General features: G+C 40.5%; 3 protein-coding genes across 3 annotated transcripts in view; 1 reads left to right on the top strand and 2 right to left on the bottom strand.

Moving 5' to 3' along the window:
* LOC100877892 (popeye domain-containing protein 3) overlaps positions 1-20,368 on the top strand; it is a 96,330-nt gene that overhangs the window by 22,898 nt on the left and 53,064 nt on the right.
* LOC143265934 (uncharacterized) lies at positions 450-4,706 on the bottom strand. Its single transcript, XM_076540625.1, has 4 exons — positions 4,526-4,706; positions 3,751-4,473; positions 1,596-2,944; positions 450-557 (listed from the first exon to the last, which is right to left on the bottom strand). The coding sequence occupies exons 1-4, from the start codon at positions 4,704-4,706 to the stop codon at positions 450-452; spliced, it is 2,361 nt and encodes a 786-aa protein (XP_076396740.1).
* LOC143265933 (uncharacterized) lies at positions 6,529-7,320 on the bottom strand. The gene has a single exon (XM_076540624.1). It carries the CDS (start codon positions 7,318-7,320, stop codon positions 6,529-6,531), a length of 792 nt encoding a protein of 263 aa, XP_076396739.1.

Below are 20,368 nucleotides of genomic sequence, written 5' to 3'. Positions count from 1 at the left end.
AAAACACTAATAAATACCAATTAACATAAGAAAATAATGAGAAAAATAAACTAAAGATTACATAAATTAATACTAAAATACTATGTTTTTTCCTTTTTTTTTTTAAATTTTATACAGAATGTAGCTAACCTAACTCTAAAATATTATTTTTAAATTAAACCGCTAACACGGTTCATCGTCCGAAACTAAATCATTATCACCTGACCATTCGCCTTTCCACAACCGCAACCGGTCTTTCGGCGCTACCTGCGATTTACCGCTTTTCCCGACAATTTCAAATCTGTCCTTTTCTAATACCCGAACTATTTTAAAAGGTCCTATAAATTTTACATCTAGCTTAGCCCGACGAGTATCCGCAGGGCGCACAAATACCGTATCACCCTCTTTATAATCAACAGTATCCCTACGATGTTTATTAAAGCGCCTATCCTGCAATTCAGCATTCTTAACTAATCGTTCCGCCGCGAGAGCTCTATCTGCGACGATGTCGATCCGCTCTCCCGTTTCCGGAAGTTCTCTTTCGGCCGCTGCTGCACTACCTGCACTACGCTCGATCCCTAATAACAATCGCATAGGTGAAAACCCGGTCGAACTCTGTACAGTCGTATTTAAAGACAACTGAATTTTCGGAATTTTGTTCGGCCATTCTGTCGAATTTGCTGCTTCAACCGTAAGCAGATTCGTCACAGTAGCCACATACCGTTCCGCCTGTCCATTCGCTCGCGGTGCCCCGGTAGCAATTAAATGTAATTCTACCCCATGTCTACAAAATAGCTGTTGAAGCGGCTTATAAGTAAAATTCGTCGCACGATCAAGGACCACCCGTCGCGATGTACCGAAAAGAGTTAGCCGATCACGAAAAACCTGCAATGTTTCCGGGCCACTCAAAGACTTTAATGCGATCAGTTGAACGTACTTCGTAAAACTATCAACAATTATCAATATATGTTTATAACCATCCCGCGATTCGGGAAATGGTCCTACACAATCACCATGTATGGTGTCAAACGGAATCGCCGATTTAGGTATCGAATGCAATAACCCCTGCTTCGGCCCACTATGTTTCTTCGCAACAACACACGTTATACAATGTTCTAAATATTTCTTTACAAAACTCCGTGCACGCGGGAACCAATACCTTTGTGCGATACGGTCATACGTTTTATCGAACCCTACATGACAATTTTCGTCATGGTACAAACGCAACAATCCAAACCGACTCCCCTTCGGTACATAATTCCTATAAATCGTCCGCCCATTATCCTTTAATATTTTCCTACATAGGATATTTTGCCTAATAACATAATCACTACTAATCGATTCTTTATTGCGGACTCGGTTTATTATATCCTGGGTCTCCGGATCTTTAGCCTGCGCTAACTCTAACCACGACCCTTCACAAATGACATTTACCTGACGGTCTACCGGCGGATTCACATGCGGTCGCTACCGTTCTTCTTCTTAACCAAAATAATCGGACTCGCGAACGAAGAAGTGCTTTCACGAATTATATTCTTACTAAGTAAATCAGTAACAATAGCACATACCTTTTCTCGCTCCGCGAGGGACAGACGGTACGGGTGGTAATTTATTACCTGGTCGGACTTCGTATTAATTTTCATCTCCCCGGTCGTTACGCATCGAGAAGAATCCGTAGGAGCTATCATGTGCTGATACTTTCCTATCAGCGACTCCAGGACGCTCCGTTCATCAGAATTTCCACTGCCAACAACGTAGCATTGGCCCACGGTCCTTTTCTCCGGCGAAGATGTTTCGTCGACGCGCTGCAATCTGGTTCCCTCCGCGCTGGTCACCAATCTCAGGTTTCCGCCTTCCAGGACGTTCCTCCCCACAATTGCGTCATAGGCCAAATCTTCGTCAGCCACCACCAGAAAGTCCAATTCAACGGATGCATCTTCCGCTTGTAGGATAACCGTGGTACGCCCCAATGTCGTCACACTCACGTTACCCAAACCACGCACTATTGTTGCACTCGGCATAACCTTACAGTTCGCCTTCCGTGCCACACTCTCCTTAATTAGGGAGCAATCTGCTCCTGTGTCCAATAATGAAGGCACCAACACTCCTTGTATCAACACTGGCGTAGTCTTACAATCTGCCAGACTGCAAATATTTGCTTCAGCCCTCTTACGTCCTGGCTGAGATGGTGCGCGCTGTTTCGCCCAACAATTTGATTCTTCGTGCCCCTTCTTCGAGCAAAAGGTGCACGTCAGGCGCTTCCCTGGTTTCTCTTTCTGTTCCAGCTTCCGCTTTTTCGGGCAATTAACTTGAATATGCCCCACTTCATCACATGAATAGCAGCGCTTCTTGCCCCGTTGCTGCTTATCAGCTTGCTCCTTGCGACGATCCTCTGATGCTTCCTTCTCCGTGGTAGGCTTCACAAACTGTGTTAAGCCCACTATTAACTCGGCTGTGGTTTTATACTGACCATTTAACAATGATTGCCGAATGGTCTGATCCGTCACGGCTCCTATAATGAGCTCAATCAATTCTTCCGTCTGGAACGCGACACGAGTTTGTTCCAGGTAGAACAGTTTCGTACGCGCATATTCGGCGTACGTCTTTGCGGAATCACTGTTATACGCCACGGCGCGAGACAGTCTTTCATGTAAGTTTTTTCTCGTTACAAAGACCGAACACAAATCTTCACAAAATTTCTCCCACGTGCGTGGCTGACCCTTCCAGTCGTGATACCACGATTTCGCGGGCCCCCTTAACGCATGCGTCGCCAAATTCAAACGCACTTGGGTCGAACAAGCCTTTGTAATCTCCTCCACTACCTTGCACCAACTGTTCGCATCCTCCCCAATGTCACTACCACTAAATTCAGGAATAACTCCAGCAGTCGAGCAGTCGAATTCCCGGAGGTCGCGGAACACGATGCAACACTCTCTCCGATCTTCAACAACACCTGACGAACGAGCTCGTCAAGGGAAGATAGCGGCGCACCCGATTCCATTGTAAAATACAATTAATGTTTTAAGTGTCACAAAGAAATACACACACACAACAACAACGATACACTGAATAATCGCAATTCACTGTATCCGGGCGGCGTCACGTAATCCCACTTCTGATGTTAGAAATCGAAGGAACTATAAAAATATTCTGCTAGGCAAAAAGGCAAAGGCAAAGACCGATTCAACTCAAGGTTCTGGGGTAAGTGCCGAGAGGTCAAACTCAGTCCTCTTACCAAAGGCAAGGATGCCTTCCCCACTCCGTGGCCAGATCCTTTAGGAACAACGTTCCTATACATTTAGGTAAAGCAATAACAAACTGACAAAGAACACAGTCCTGCGACATCTGATGACCACTTGACTCCAAGTCAATAGCCATCATCTGTCGCCTCACTTAGACTCTCATAAACAACCTCTCGCATAGACCTCACATAGTCCATCCCTATCATAAATCGTTCAAAGGCAAAATAGCACAGGCTAATTGCCCTCGACGACCCTCCAAAATACGTTGACACTAACACACTTATACGAACGATGTACACTTATCCCTTCGTAGGTTCCCCTACCTGAATCAACACAATTTGCCGGACTTTCCGTGTTTTACAATTTTTATGTATTCTGTTTTATATTCTCTCTCGCAGTCTCGGTTTGTTACCGTCTTTCTGAAGGAGTCCGTCGCTCTCAACGAGTACCCGCTCAGCGCCCCTCCCACAGCCGTCAGTCATGTGACTGCCGGCTGTGGGCGGTTAAGTTTGAAAGCCGTCAAACTTACATAAGTTATAAACCTTTACAAAATTAGGAAGAGTTGTTCCCTCAAATGTTAGTAGGACTGTCTGGCTAGGTACCCATTCAGTCTTGCCTGCTTCCTTGTTTATTCTTCTCTTGTTTAGCCTTTTAACCATTTTGATATTACAGGGACTTGAGCTATGTGTAATTAAATCATTAGGGTCAAGATCTATGTCGAAACCCTTGATGACTCCTTTTCTTTCAAGGAGATGTTTGGGAATGTAAGCTCTTAAACCCATATCATCAAGGGAGCATTGTTGAACAAACTCATTGGCTTGTTTGGCCGATTTGAATTTGATCTCCGCTCTCTGAAAACCTCTTGGAAGTAGTTCTTCAGCCCCCATATTCAAATCACTGACAATTTTAGCCATATTTAAAAGGCTTTTTCCTCCTTTCTTACGACTGTCCTTCATCTGAACGAAGACAGAAGCCCGACCCACGTGGTTGTCGGGGTAGAGTAGCTGCTGTCTATCCTCTGTTGTGGTCATCATTGGCATCGCAATTTTCTTAGAACTATTTTCTTGCTGAACATTTTCAAGACTGTTTTTCCTTTTCACAGCTAATTTACTAGAGTTACCATTTTTAGTTCTTACGAGGGACCAACCCTCACTGTTTTCATTAGATAAATCCATCATGGCGCTGGGGACGCCAAGGGCCACCGGGCCCGTGCCGTAGATACCCACAGATATAACTTCTTCCCTAATTTTAACTGCTTTTAACGAAATACTAAAGACACCTTCCAACAGACAGCTACCACACACTCCCACGCAACTTAATTAAACACTCTTTCCTTTTTTCCACTTCTTTTCTTACTTCAAATAGCACATCCAACTCCAAATCCCCAAATAGCCAATAGCCCATTTCCAAACTATTCAGTTCCGTCACAGATGTTATCAGCACCTCTGCTTCTTCTCCTACTTCTTCTCTCAAGTTCCGCTTCATCGTCTACTGAAGTATCATCTTCTGATGACGATAACCGTAATACCCGGCGACGTCTGAATGATAAGAAAACTTCGCTTGATGTATCACTGTCTTCTCTTTCGAACATTTTCGGTTTTATGGGCGATAAATATTCTCAAGAACAAACAAAATTTTTTACTCTCAAACGATCTGTACACTTGTGTGACTTTCTTGCAACTGAAAGCTTCTTGGAGGTACGCATGCATTTGCTCTTCCATTGTTTCACTCAAAGAGAAAGAACGGAACTGTTCTTTATCTTGAACGTGACTTCAAAAGTGAGCCGAAACCGACAGGGTAACAAAACACAAACGCTACGCAGAGCTTGAAATCGTATGTTTAAAAGTCACGGATCATCTTACATTATCGCACCATTAGAGGAGCGACCACTCGCTGCCGGCAGAGCGGAAAGATCAGAAATATTGGCGTCGCGCTCAATGTGTTAATATTACGTTCAACGCAGTTTTTACCGACCTAATCAACCGTTCCCACGCCCCACCCATGTGCGGCGCATCAGGGGGGTTGAAAACCCACTTCACGCGTTTCGACAATGCGTATTCCTCGATCTTAGTTCGGTCCATACTCGCGGTCGCGTCCTTCAGCTCCTTATCCGCGCCCCGGAAATTCGTCCCATTGTCGCTGTAGACCACCTGCGGTGTGCCTCTCCGCGCCGCGAGTCTTTGTAATGCCATTATTGCCGAACTAGCACTTAGCGAATGCGCGATCTCTAAGTGGATGGCCCTTGTCGTGAGACACGTAAACAACACTCCCCAACGTTTCTCTCTTCGCCGCCTGATCTTTACCATCAACGGTCCGAAGTAGTCAACCCCACAGTGTGTAAAGGGTCTCTGCCGAAAAGCTACACGCCCTCCTACCGGTAGCGCGGACATCAGCGGGTTCTGTGGCCTGCCTCCCCGTATACGACATATGATACACCTACTTATGAGCGAACGTAAAACGCGTCGAAGACCGATTATGTGGTATTTTCGCCTTAATTCGTTCACTACCGCGTCGCTACTCGTGTGATAGAACTTGCGATGATATTCTGCAATTAGTAATTTGGTCGCAGGGTGTCGAGCCTCGAGTATGATTGGTCGGTTGTCGAAGTTACCGTTACGCGCCCATTTGCCCTCAAAATTCCCCGTTCGTCTACGTAGGGATTTAAACCGGCGATTTTTCTTCCTTTGTTGATACTACGGCCGTTTTTCAACGCATCTATCTCGGCTCCGAAATATTCGTTCTGGATAACGCGGTACCAATACTGTTCCCCTATCCGAACTATTTCCAACGGTTCTTTTGCGGTGTTCTTCCTCTTCCAATGACTGAAAATCGCGTGTACTCGTCGCGCGATGACGAGAAGACCGCGCCAACCCATCAATCTTATCGGTAGCGAGAGTTCTGCTTTTACCGTCGCCGCCACATAGACGCACGCTTTCCGCTGCTCCAATCCGTCGATTGTCGCCTTTTCCTTCGCGGGCAACGTTTTCTCTATCGGCCATTCGGATTCCGGGCGTCGCAAAAATTCTGGGCCTTCAAACCATCGCGGGCTTATAAATTCGGAGCTATTTTCGAAGCGCGTTGCATCGTCCGCGGGATTCTGACCGGTCGGAACCCATCGCCACTCCGTTGTACGCGTGTTTTCTCCGATCTCTCCCAAGCGATTCGCTACGAACACCTGACACGTTCGCGGCTCCGATCTGATCCATGAAATCACCGTGGTCGAATCTGACCAGAAAACTCGTCTACTGATTTTAATGTCGAGTTCCTTTTCTACGAATATCGCGAGCCTTGTTCCCATCAGAGCCGCCTACAGCTCTAGTCGCGGTATTGTCAACGGTTTTAACGGCGCGACTCTACTTTTGGCCATGATCAAGGAAACGTGCGCGCATTCAGACTGATTTTCGTCTTCGAATCGTAGATAGGCTACCGCCGCGTAAGCCGTTAAGCTCGCGTCGCAAAACACGTGAAGTTGCGCTTCTGACTCCCGCGATTTCGTTAACGCGTAACACCTCGGCATCCGGCATTCTTTTACCCTATCTATCATGGACACCCACTTGCGCCAACGGATAAAATCTTCCTCCCGTAATTGGTCGTCCCAGTTTATACCACTCCGCCATATTTCCTGCATGATAATTTTCGACTTTAACGTAAACGGAGCGAGGAGACCGAGCGGGTCGAAAACCGACATAATAACGCATAACTCTCGTTTGGTGAGCTTCTTTTCGCCTAGCAGGATTTCCTTTGGTATATTCTTCAACTCGACATTGAATTGGAGTTCATCAGTCTGTGTGTCCCAGAATAGACCGAGGACCCTCTCTCCCCCTCGATCGCCTAAACGCATGTCGCCCTTATCTAAACGTTGTCCGTGATCAACGGAATTTTGCAAGACCTCCGCCTTGTTACTGGCCCAACCGTGCATGGCGAAATTCGCTCGCGCGTTTATTGCGATTACATCCCGAACGAACTCGGCCGCTTCGCGCACGGTTCTTCGACTCGATAAGAAATCGTCCATATAACTATCGTTAATAATATTTCTAGCTGCCTCCAGGTGAGCTTCATTACAGTCGTTCGCATTCTTGTCTTTGACGTTAGATCGCATTACACGGGGATGATTTTGCGCCAAAGATTAACGTCGACATCTCGTAAATGTCCGGTTCCCTATTCCTATCTTTTCCTCGCCATAGAAATCTTTGCGCACCACGATCGCTCTCCGGAATTTTGTTGCTCTGAAATGCCTCAATCGGCCAGTTCTATCCGTAACAGTTCCCTTTTGAATTTCGGCTTCTTTCAGCGGAAGGGTCTGCATTCAAGAAAAATTACTCGATATTTCCAGCTAAGCTTAGGCCTTCTTGTAATTTTTTTAATGTTAAATTATTAACTACACAATCTTCATCAGTGCTAATGTGGGAATTAAATCAAAGGTTTTAACAAAACACACAAAACAATTTATTTTTAACAAACGAATCTAACACGGATAACAACAAACTTTTAATTAACTGTTTTTAACGAAATTAATACACTCAAACGCTATTTCTAATTGTTCTCGACCACTTTCTCGTATTTCTATTCGTTCTCGACAACTTTCTCGAAACGTCTTTCGCCTCTGAAATTCGCCCCGAGATTGCCGTTTTTTCTCCGCGCTTCTTTGTCTCGCTATCAATTTTTAAACATATCGATAACTCTCGAACACAACATTTGTAACGTCCCTAGAGCCTAAGTTTAGTTAGTTACAAGCGCTAAAAGGTAAAGAGCGGCTTTTACCTCTAAACGACTCGATTTCGCGAATATAGATTGTGGGATTCGTGTGGTGTGCGGTTAAGGATTGAAATCCACAGGTCAAAATCTTTCAACAATTAGATTTATTCAATAAACGATAAGAAATGAAACTAACAAACAACAATAACAACAAAATAAAGAAAGTATATAAATTATAAATGATTGATTAGTATAAGGAACTAAATAGATCTTGAAATAATAATAATAATGATAGAAATAATAGAAATTGATAAATTAAACAGTATGTAATATGAGACTCACTGGTCAGTACTTTATGTTGGACCGTATCTAATTTAACTTCGCATTTGTAATATTAACTAAATTTGATATTCCTTATATATATTTGATTTTCGTGTTCGAAGGTATCGCAGTGACAAAGTTTATCTCAATTTGTACGATTGATTTGTATAAATGTTCTTCGACGAAATTAATTAATACTAGCGCTTTATAATCTACCGCTGCGAGGAATTCGACCTAAGTGAGATTCTCTAAACGCACCTAAATACGCTTTCGCAAAAATTAGACAGATTTATCTATTATCTAACGCGGTGTAATCGATTACGGAAATGACGCTAAGTGAGAACAGTATTCTTGTATTAATTCAAGTGACCAAAATTTATCTGAATCTAATTGAATTTTTATTCGGAACAATTACTCTTATGATTTGACTCGACAACTAATTGTTCATGACCCTTTTTGTCAGAGCGCATACTGACACCCAAAACCAAATCGCTTAATTGGGGAGCCCGTTGTTCACTAGCTGCTAAACAACCCAACGATCCAGAGTCAGATGAACAATATACGTCCAACAGGGTAGCAAATTAAAGTGACTCTACTTGAAAGTCGTGATTACTTAACTGCCACCCAAAAAACACGGGCTTCAGAGACCAAGCCGCTCAAATGGGGAGCCTGCGTTAGCTAGCTACGATACTACCCAGAGCGAGCTCCGAGAATCTGAAGGCAAGTTAGTAATTCGACAGAAGATTAAGTATGAGTAGCTGAGAACACTCGGTTTGATGTCTTAGCCTTTCTTGGGGCTAAGCATAGCACTCTCCTGACGGAGTTTCGGATACAAGACCGCTTGAACGGGGAGCCCGCTGTTCGCTAGCTGCTAAAACAACCCAGCGATCGAGTATCCAAATGGCATATGCCCGCTTGCCAATCGAGAACTTAGAATCTTTTTGGTTCGTACAGCGAAAATTGTTCCGAGTATACTTATTACTGAGACTTGTGAATAGATCGATTTCGAAAACTGTTCTCCTTTTAGACGGGTTTCGCTCGCCCTTTTATACTCGCAAGTTCGCCGAATTCCTGGAATTTCTGTGACGTCAGAATATCTAAATTTCATATAAATTCGTTATTATACATTAATTATAAAATTGAACGGTTTAATTATATTTTAAATGCCGCTCTTTAATTTCTGGCTAACAATTTGATATTAAAATAGTAGTGTAACAGTGTTTTAGCGAAAAATACATTTTCTGTCCTTTTCTAATTAATTGCATACGAATTCTATGAGAGTCGAATCTATTCCGATTTACAGCTTTTTAACTGAAGAAAATAATTGTGGTTCCGGCCATGAATAGTTTAGTAATGACTGATTTTACGTATATAATTTGATTTAGTTAATTAATTAATTTAATATTTGATAATGCCGTAAATAGAAATAGTATCGCTATCCTTTTCTAGGATTAGCGCTGATCTCAAGGATTTCGGGCGAGTATCGCGGCACGTAGGCACATCATAGCGTAACGGGAATTTCTTATACAAACTATTTATTAGAAAAATAAAATAAAATAATACATAATTTTGTTTTAATGATTCAAACTTAATGTTCAATTATTTTCGCGGAAAATATTACCTACTCTAAATCAAAATTATGAGATAATTAATGTAAATGATAATATATATATATTATGATTACCGACTGTCGAATTTGATAGATATGGTAATAGATACCTAATGTACTGTCGATAATTGGCAACTACGGTCGATAATTGACTATTCTAATCGATGGATATAAGATTGTCGCGATGATGCCGGTAGAAAGAGAAAAGGTTTCCCCAGGGACGTTACACATTCACAACTATTTACAAATAATTCCACACTCCACACTAATATCCTCAGAATCGATTTGATTTACGGCTTTGGATGCCATTTCCATCAAATCCGCTTCGTCAACTTCTTCTTCCACTAATGAATCTTAAACATCCTCAATAGCCATATCCACAAAACTTTCGCCTCCGATTGATTTAACAAGTTCTAATATGCCACCAATTTCATTTTCTGACGATTCACACACGTTTTTTATTTCAACTGAAGAAGGCTATATCTTCCAATACGCATTTGCTGAAATGTTGATGTTTTCGGTTCTTTTAGCGACAAAGATATGATGTCGGTATAGTGCTTGATTGAAAATTTCTTCCAAGCTTTTATTACATTAATTGATTTTGAATCTGTTACGTCTAAAATCTACTGTAATGCTCTTCTTATGTAATATGTTTTAAAGGTATAAATAATGTTGGTTTTTACGCAGTTTTATTATACAATTAACTGTGTGTGTTTTACAACGTCTTTATTGTACGGCGTCTTCTCTCGCACTACCGCCAAAATGAGCGTCTCTGCAATTCGCGATGCATTGACAAATGAATGTCGATTTTGTTAATTCGCGACATCTCTCGACATATCACAATACTCTAACAAATAATACCTTGATTCAACGGTTGGAGCAACGAAGTAGTGTTAGATGATAGGAACAGTGTTTTGATGATTTAAATCTTGTGGGTGACATGGAGCATTATCTAATAGTAATAACACCTTGAAGCTCAACTTTTTCTACCTTAAATAATGTTTAACGTTTGGTACAAAGCAATTTAACAACCAATCTTTAAATAAATTTCCAGTTACCCAAGTTTTTGGATTTGCTTTCCAATGTAAAGGTAAGGTGTTTTTATTTTTTCGCCTTTAAGTACACGAGGATTTAAAGATCTATAAACTAGCAAGGGTTTTGTCATAAAGTCCCCCGACGCATTACTGCACAAAAGGAGTGTTAGACGATCTTTAGACACCTTAAATCCGGTTGTAGTTTTTTCTTTCTTCGATATAAATGTTCTACTCGGCATTTTTTTTCCATCAAAGCCTAGTTCCGTCAGCATTGAAAACTTGCTCTTTTATAATGTTTTAAATTTTTTCTAGATACGTCCTAGCGGCTTCATAATTAGCCGACGCAGATTCTCCTCGAATTCTTATGCTATGAATTGCAAAACACTTTTTGAATTTTTCGAACCAACCTTTACTTGCCACAAAGTCTGGATCGTCCATGTTCTTTAAAGTGTTTGTAAATTTTGAATGCTTTTTATTTGACGATATTACCATCCAATGGAATTTTTTTTCGACAACTGTCATCAATCCAAGTGCTGAGTGTTTTTTCCATCTTCTCAATTATTGGCGTCCGGGGACGAGCTGCACGTTTTGCGGATGTCAAAGATACTGCAGCAATTGCACTTCTTATTTCTTTTTCATTTTTCTTAGTTGTCCGGAATTGTCCTTTTTCCAATGTGAGATGCTTTTTTTCGTTTCAAAAGACGATCCAAGACTTGTATTTTTACTTCTAAAGAAATAAATTTCCTCTTAAACGTTGTTTTTATTATTTTTATCGGATATAGCTGTGGGCTAAAACTTAATGTCTTAAAGACGAAACATTTTAACACATTCCTTAACACACCGTGGCTCGACGCTGTCGTCAAATCAAAAAGAACTCGGCTGGATTTGGTTTAAGCATTTATTTTTACGTAGGTTATGTTACAGAGGCTGCCGCACAGAATAAGGTTAAGACTAAACTAACTCTAATTCTATTTCAGGACAGTGCATAGTATTAATTTTTCCCGGTTTATAGACTATTTTGTAATCGTGTTCTAACAGTTTTAGGCGCCATCGCATAAGGCGGGAATTTGGGTCTTTGACGTTCATTAACCATACCAGATATTACCCGATATGCACCTCGGAGAGGTTGCTGGACAGATTTTACATATCATATGGCTCTGACAAAAGCCTTTTTTTGTATGTATTTGTGTGTGAGTATCTGTGTGTGTGTATGTTTGAATTCTAATAACGCGTGTTTCCTCCGCATTGTTGAATTATCCCTTGCAGCCTATTAATCGTGTTAATGCAAGCCCTAATTTCTTTTTGTGGAATGTCATTCCAAAATTGAGTTAAGACTTGCGACAAGTCTCACAGATTGGCAGGTTGTCTTGTTAAATTTCTGTAGGGTTCAAATCTGAACTTACTGCAGGATGTGGAAGCAATTGCATTGAATTGGGACTGCAAAATTCGAGAATGATTCTCAACGATGTTTCTCGACGATAATTCATACACACACACAGATACTCACACACAAATACATACAAAAAAAGGCTCTTGTCAGAGCCATATGATGTGCAAAATCTGTCCAGCAACCTCTCTGAGGTGCATATCAGGTAATGCTAATGCCGGCGGTATATGCCATAAATGCAAGGGTTTCTTTAAAGTTCGGTATCTTTGCGGGAAAAAATGGTAGCGGTTTCTGACATACTGGAATTTAAAGATGAAGGTTTTTACTGTATGCTGCTGTAAACAGTATCACAAAAAAAAAAAAAATGTGGCAAGTCCATTCATTTCGTCAATCTTTGTAATTTTCAATATAGCAAACATGACCTCACATTTATGGTGTTATTGTGGTAGTGATGCATCAAATCTAAAATCAAACTGCAGGGTCTTAAAGTAGAGATCTCAAGCTTTAATTTGAAAAAAAAAGAGCATAACTTTGCAATGATTTTTCACGGAGTTATCATCAGCCAAATTTGGCCAATTTTTGCCTAAAATTTTTCTATGCCATATTTTATACGGATTTAACGCAAATACCATGATTCGTGGAATACCAATATTATACGCATACCTTGGCTCGCGGAATATAAATTGAACGCACGTATCTCATACAAAAACACGCATTCTTAACTGGCTTAGACGACCGGGTTAAATCAAAACACCATGAAGAGTTCGCTACGCCCTTTTCGCCGAACGCTCCGTGATCGCGAACTCCGAATTGTCTACGCGAATTCGTTTTCCTCGAAATTGGCTAAATACCTCGAAATCTATGATCGAAAATAATCCCACACCGACTCCTTGGTGTCTCAATCACTTGCCGCCGGCATTGCTTGTTATTTCGCGGAAAATCTGTTAATTTCAGTTAATATGAGACGAGCAGCAGGTTGTGATGAGTTCCCGATTTATCGCTCGAAAGTTCATCCAGAACACGATGTCTTTCTTAATTCCAGTATTTCTTGCGATTGATGTGGTTTATACAGACCCTTTTTGATAATATGTCTTGACTCATAAGGAGTTCAAAAGCAAGAGAGCGATTTCTCGATCCGCACGGGCCGCGTAGGTTCAGAGTTCGTGATAACGATTGGGGGGGGGAGTCCGTTCGCGCTTGCGCTTATATTACCCCAAAATTGATGGGGCCCGCTCCGACGTGCCCTTTTACTATGTGACCGTATCGGCGACCCGGTCGTACGGTTACAGGTTTAATATACAGTGGATAAAAAAGTATTGGCACACCTAATTTTCTTCGAATATCTTTAACCTACAAAGTAATCTATTAATATTAACTATGTTTATCAGTGCCTTTTGATACACATGAATGGTATGTTTACTGAAAATCACGGTTATTTGTTATAAGGAAGAAAAGTGAAGAAAACAAGAAATCCACAGTCAAAAAAGGAAAGCACAATAATAAACAACATGAACAATATTGAACACATTTAATGTTCGGTGTACATACCTTTATCCTTAATTACGGCTTGTAATCGATTAGGCATCGATTCGACAAGTTTTTGTATAATTTCCGGTGAAATGTTAGGCCACTCTTCTGAAAGCGTCGCTTTTAGGTCATTTTTATTCTTTATTTTCTTTTTCCGTATTCTTAAGTCTATAATATGCCACAGATTTTCTATCGGATTAATATCCGGTGACTGAGGTGGTGTAGGGAGTTGTTTTGGTACATTATACAATAATCATTCTCTTGTTTTTCTTGCCGTATGCTTCGGGTCGTTGTCTTGTTGGAAAAGAAAGTTTCCTTCTATGCCCATTTTTGTTGCACTGCTTAATATATTAAGTGACGTAAAAAGTTCTGAGCGTTTTTTCGCTTTATTTCGACGATGATAACAACATAGATTATCCGCTTTAAATCAAATATGCACCATTTTATTCGATAACTTTTGTCCATTTTGAAGGCAATTTCATAATTCCTCGATTGTAGAAGTCCTCATCTCTATTGGTAAAGAACTGAACCAGTTCATTTTCACAAGCTTCTCATGAAGCCAAATTTGTAGCATCAAGAAAATTTTGCAAATGCTTAAAAAGGTGATAATCGCTTGGTGCCAGGTTTGGACTATATGGTGGATGTGATAAAACCTTCCATCCAAGCTCTCGGAGCTTCTGACGCGTTTTTAAAGATATGCGCGCCTGGCATTGTTTTGATGAAACACCACATCCCTCCTACTAGCCAACTGTGGCCGCTTCTGGCCGATCGCCTGCTTTAATCTCGTCAGTTGTTGACAATAAATGTCCGAATTAAGTGTTTGGCCCGATGAGAGCAGTTCATAGTGGATGATTCCCTTCTAATCCCACCAAACACACAGCAAAATCTTCTTAGCCGGACTTAGCGATCGTTTGGGTCGGCTCACCGCGATTGGACCATGATATTTTGCGGCTGTTGTGATCCATATGTGATCCATTTTTCATCGCCAGTCACTATTCGCTTCAAAAAGGAGTCGAGTTCGTTGCGTGTCAGCAAAGAATCGCAGGCATCAATTCTGTCCAATAGGTTCTTTTGCGTCAATTGGTGTGGCACCCATACATGAAATTGTTTCTTGAGATCAGCCTTATGCAAATGGTTCCGAACGTTTTCCTGGCTAATCTTTAGTTCTTGGGCAATAGGATTTTAGAATAGGTGCTCACATACCGGTCCGACTCAACGATTTCCATGATTTTATCGACATTTTCGACGATTGGCCGACCAGAGCGTGGCTCATGTTCGACGTTCATATTACCAGAACGGAATCGTTGGAACTATGGCTTTGCTGTTGCATTCGATACTATATTGGGTCCATAAACAGCACAAATTTTTTTGACCGCCTGCTCTCTCCTTTCACCTTGATCATAATGGTACTGAAGAATGTACCGAATTTTCAGTTTTTTTACCTCCATTTAGAACGCTGTAACGCATAATTGGCCTCACCAAACAAAAGACTAACAAACATAGTTTTTTCAAGCGTAACGTCATCTTGAAGTCGCCATATAGTATGCTCTGATACGATGTATACATTGTGAGATGTATGCATACGATGTATGCAGCCAAAAGACAATTAACGAAAAACGCCCAGCACTTTTTACTTCACCTAATATATTTTTGCAAACCTGAACCGTTTCTCCCTATTCTTCTCATTAATGAACGGTTTTTTTCTCGCTGCTCTACCATATATTCCTGCAAAATGTAAAACATTTCCGACTGTTTGGGCACTCACTTCTTTTCCCGAATATGTTGCGATGTCAGCAGCTAAATTTTTGGCACTTACAAAAGGATTTTTTATTGTTTCTTTAACAATTGTAAGGGTAATCAGGAATGCTATTGGTGAGGTATACCAAATAACTTGTGGGCGATTTTTAAAAGTAGACTGCAATGCTTTATTAATGATGTTTCGCGGCAAAAGCCAATAAAAGAATGTCTTTCTAGACACGATCCCATCTTGTGGACACCCCCGTCAGCATGGCAGTTTATGGCACTTAGGCCCAGCAAAGTTTCCCTGAGGAAGGGGAATGCATTGACAAAAAACGCGTGGCCCGTGTCGACCGTTCGTCGATTTTCTATTCCCTTACACAATGTCTCTTCGTTCTCTAGTTGTACCCCGATCGAGGTTTGTTTTCGACCCTACCAGTTTCCTTAAATTTTTTTATTCCTCACTGTCGAGAAACTTAAATTTAAAAAATTACCAATTTTTCGGTAACTTTCACCAAGTTTATACAATGAAATAATTTCATTTTGCACGCACAAGGATAAGTCGCTCTTCTTCGCAGATGTTGGAGTTCCAGAATCAGGAATAACTCAAATTGAATACAACAACCAATTTATTGTTCAATAATATTATAAGCTAAACCTTAATCTAGTTCTCTAGTTTTTAAAAGTTGTTCTTTACACGGTGAAGTTCGGATAAAATCTAATGAGAAACGGTGTTGAGAAGGAAAATGTAAACTATTGGAAGGAAACTATTGGTTGATATTTTGGTTAAGGGTGTGGGAACAGGAAAAATCATTGGCTAGGTTATTTGCGAAGGAGGTGGCTTAAAAAAAGGAGTGATTTATTAGGAAATGTGGAAGTGCTTTAGCGGGACCTTGGAAAAATCTTGAAGCTACAGGAAATTCTAAAGAGGCATGTTTTGGTGATATAAGACAGACAGGAAAGCGCAGAAAGTAGACAATAGGGTAAAGGAAATAAAGGAAGAGCCAGATGTAGAAGAGAAAGTCGGACGGTTCGTTAGGATTTCCAACACAGACATGATTGTTGTTCAAAGTGTAAACACAAACTTGTATCTTTTTCTCAATCTTTTTTTATATATTTTTCTATCTGCAAATTCCTTTTATTTGCAGTGTTAGAAAAAGTTTGTTCTTTTAAATTATTAAGTACTAGGGGGCTGTGCCCCCTGGCCGCTTCGCGGCCCAACCCCCCAATGCGCTTGGCGCCTATTTCGTATGAATGCGCTTCCAAAGTGACATGGTGGGAGGACAGTGGACTGTGGAATGCAGAGGGTAGCGTTAGGCGTGACAACATTACGTGTGTGTGTGGGTTAGTGTTAAGTGGAGAGAAGTGGAGGGACGAGGATTGCGCCGCCCTCCCCGGCGTCGGTCCTCGTCCCCTTGTGTGAGTGTCGGCGGTTCTCGGTCCGGGGTGTCGGAGTTCCCGTGAGTGACCGAGGCCGCCATGGCCGCAGGTGTCACAGGCGGGGACCTGGAGCACCATTGCACGCGGCCAGGGACGTGGAGACGACGGCGGGCGTGATGACGGTGGGTATTAGTTTTCGTGTGTGGGGAGGCTTCTCCTCCCCACGAGATGGGCGACTCCTTGTCGCAGGGCGGCATTTTGGTGCGTTGCGGCGGCGATAAAGCACGATCCCGGGACGCACCATGCCGTCGAGGGTGGGCATCACCGAAGGGTCTTAATGGGTACAAATTCCACACTCCCCCCGCTCCTCCCCCGGGGAGTGGGGGGGTCTTTTCGAAGATTTCCCCTCGTAAAAAAAAAATAAAAAAAAGAGGTTAGGTTACATCTGCCACGATCATATTGTACTCTATAGTATAAAATCATAGCGTAACAGTGTCACGTGTAACACTTTCATACTTACTAACCTAACCTAACCTAACCTAACCTAACTTAACCGTGACAGCGTTTCGCGTGATACCATTACGTTATGATTTTATACTATAGAGAGTATGATAGAGTATGATAGAGTACACTATAACCGTGACAGCATTACGCGTTACGCGTTACACCGTTACGTTATGATTTTATATTATAGAAGATAGAAGAAGAGTATGATTATTAAGTATTTCAAGAGTATTATCGAATGTTTTCTTTCCTATTGCTTTAATCATATCTTGTTTTTGAATCTCCCTAGCAATATTCAGTGGAGTACTATTCTCGTTATTCTCAATATTAATATCTTCCAGTTTATCTATAAGTTACTAAACAGCTTTCAAATTAGTACTCTCAACTGCATAATGTAAAACTATATTATTATCTTTATCTGGAAAATTAGCATCTGCCCTAAGTAATCATCTGTTGTTGATATTTTATGTCTGACTCTGATTCTTCATAAAATTTGAATTGTTGGATTGAGATGATTATTACTAGTTTTTTTACTCCATCCCTCAATGAGTTGAATGGTTGTTTTGACTGCTATTATGGAAGGGTAATTTAATTCTTTGTGTCTGACACAATTTATGCTGAAGATTATTAACAAAGGAAGATATATGATTTCCAACCTGAAACCTATTTCTAGTCTTTACTTCTGTAAGAAGATTAAGTTAGTTTCAGTTAGTACTTTAATAGCCTCTTCCTGTTCAAAAATTCCAGTAACTTTGAACGGAATTTAATAACAGTGTCTACAGATATAATAAGACTATACATGCCTTCTCCAGGGATCATGCATTTTGGGATTAGACGACACCAGGGTGAGGTTGGGTAGGTAGAAAGATTGATTGATTGATTACTGTTGTGGGCGTCGACTACTATGATCATTAGCCCAGAGGTAGAAAGAAGCAACAATATCATCAGTCCCATCTGTTTTATCCGTTTATTTTATCACCTGTATCACACAAGTACATATATTATTCATTGAAGCAGAATGAAAGAATGAGTTCTTCATTTTACCCTTTTTACAAGAGATGGCGCTCAGATTCTGTGACTTATATTGCCCAATTCGATGATACATTCTTTGCGTACAGTTTTAGCGCCTTATTTAAACATTCATTCTCTCATCTCACCATGCATATTCTCTTCTTTTTCTTTACAATATCATTACAAAACTATACCACTACATGCTTCTAAGATAGCTTTGTGGACTAAATAAGTTAAATACTGTATTTAAAATGAGTTTAACTTGAACATACAGAGTATCCCAAAACTCATGTAAGAACCGGAAAGGGCTGGTAAATAGGACAATCCTGCACAACTATTTCCTTCGCCAAAATATTAGTTGACGCTTCATTTTCGAGCAAAAACTTCGTACTAGCAAAAACACTAATCAAGAAGAACGCCCATGAATCGAGAGCTTGACCGCGTGAATGACAACTTCGAGCGTAACGGCCGACTATGGTCGTGAACAAGCGTATCAATATCGCGTCGGTATCACGTCGATATAATAGGAAGCTGTTAGGTCAAAGTTAAATGGAACAGTGAATTAAAAAATTAAGAATAATATTAAGTTCTTCGTTATTCTTAAATAAGAAATAAATCAATTAATTGTTATTTATCTATAGTGGAAATAGGGTATGGTTTTTATAATTTAAAATAAATTGTACACACGTAAGTAAATAAAACAGAAACTTTATTACTATAAACACGGACGATGTCTTCACTGTACGAAAGCTAAAACCAAAATGAAAATATCAAAAGGGAAAGCTTGGAAGAGGAAGCACCTCTGTTGGGCCCTCTTGAAGGAAAACTCAGGAAATGTGTCTTCCGGAGAGACAAATTGCAGGCCCTCAATTTCTGATCTGAGGACTGTTAGGACGAGAAGACATTGTCACTGTCCTTCAACACTCGACTTATTTTTTGCAACTAGATATTCCAACAATCTAGACTGAGTAAATCGAAGTTATTTGATGCTTTCCAAAAGAAATACAGAGTAAATTCACGAAAATTAATTTCGTCAGCTATTTCTAATAAAGCAAACAATCAAATTCCGTCATAAAACCACTGAGTACATTTTCTATGCAATTAAATAGAGCTAAAATGGAATATCTGATGGAAGAAACTAATTCCTGCGTACGTTTAAGTTACAAATTGCAGAACCAATTTACATGAAACTTATCCATTGATCCATAGAAACCAGCTTCGATGAAAATAAATTTAAGTTACTGGGTAGATCACAGTACTAAGAGCTGATGTCATGGTTGGATCATTGAACTTCCAATTTATTTCACTGTTACTTTCTGATGATCACATAATATAAAGACGACCGGTAAATGCATTGTATGAAAACGCGTGAATGATTATTCGTGGATATGTTTAACGATACTTTACTCCTCATTGTAGGGAATCGGGATTGGGGAATTGATATTATATTATATTATATTACCAGAAATAAGACATTGTTAAACGGATTGCTATGCAACGGTGATCTGTTAAATGATTCCGTTGTCGATCGAGTCTATCAATGCAATCAAAAGAGATTAGTCCGCATTAAAATATATCGTAGTTTCCAATCGTGTACCCAGTGTTAAAATTATTTATGAATAATCGTTTACGGATTTTTATTTGGTCTATTCACATATCCGGCTTATATTAACTAATTAGTAAAAAGTAATTGACGTGACACCGATACGTTTGCTCACGATCACGGTCGGACATCACGCTCAAAGCTATCACTCTCATGGTTGAGTTCGCGGGGTGTCTTATTTTATATTTCCTAAACTGGTAAAATAGAAAAAGATGTTATAAGTAAAAGTTAACTGGTATCAGACGGTGCATAATATGGAACTAATCAGTTTCTTTTGCTTTACGTAAAAATACTAACATCCTTATGCCATAATCGAAGCTGAAAGAACATATTCGTTAG

This window comes from Megachile rotundata, chromosome 15 (assembly GCF_050947335.1).
Source record: "Megachile rotundata isolate GNS110a chromosome 15, iyMegRotu1, whole genome shotgun sequence".
In the NCBI taxonomy this organism is placed as follows: Eukaryota; Metazoa; Arthropoda; class Insecta; order Hymenoptera; family Megachilidae; genus Megachile; species Megachile rotundata.
The sequence above is the reverse complement of the archived record's forward strand: the minus strand, read 5'-3'. Positions and strand labels throughout refer to the sequence as shown.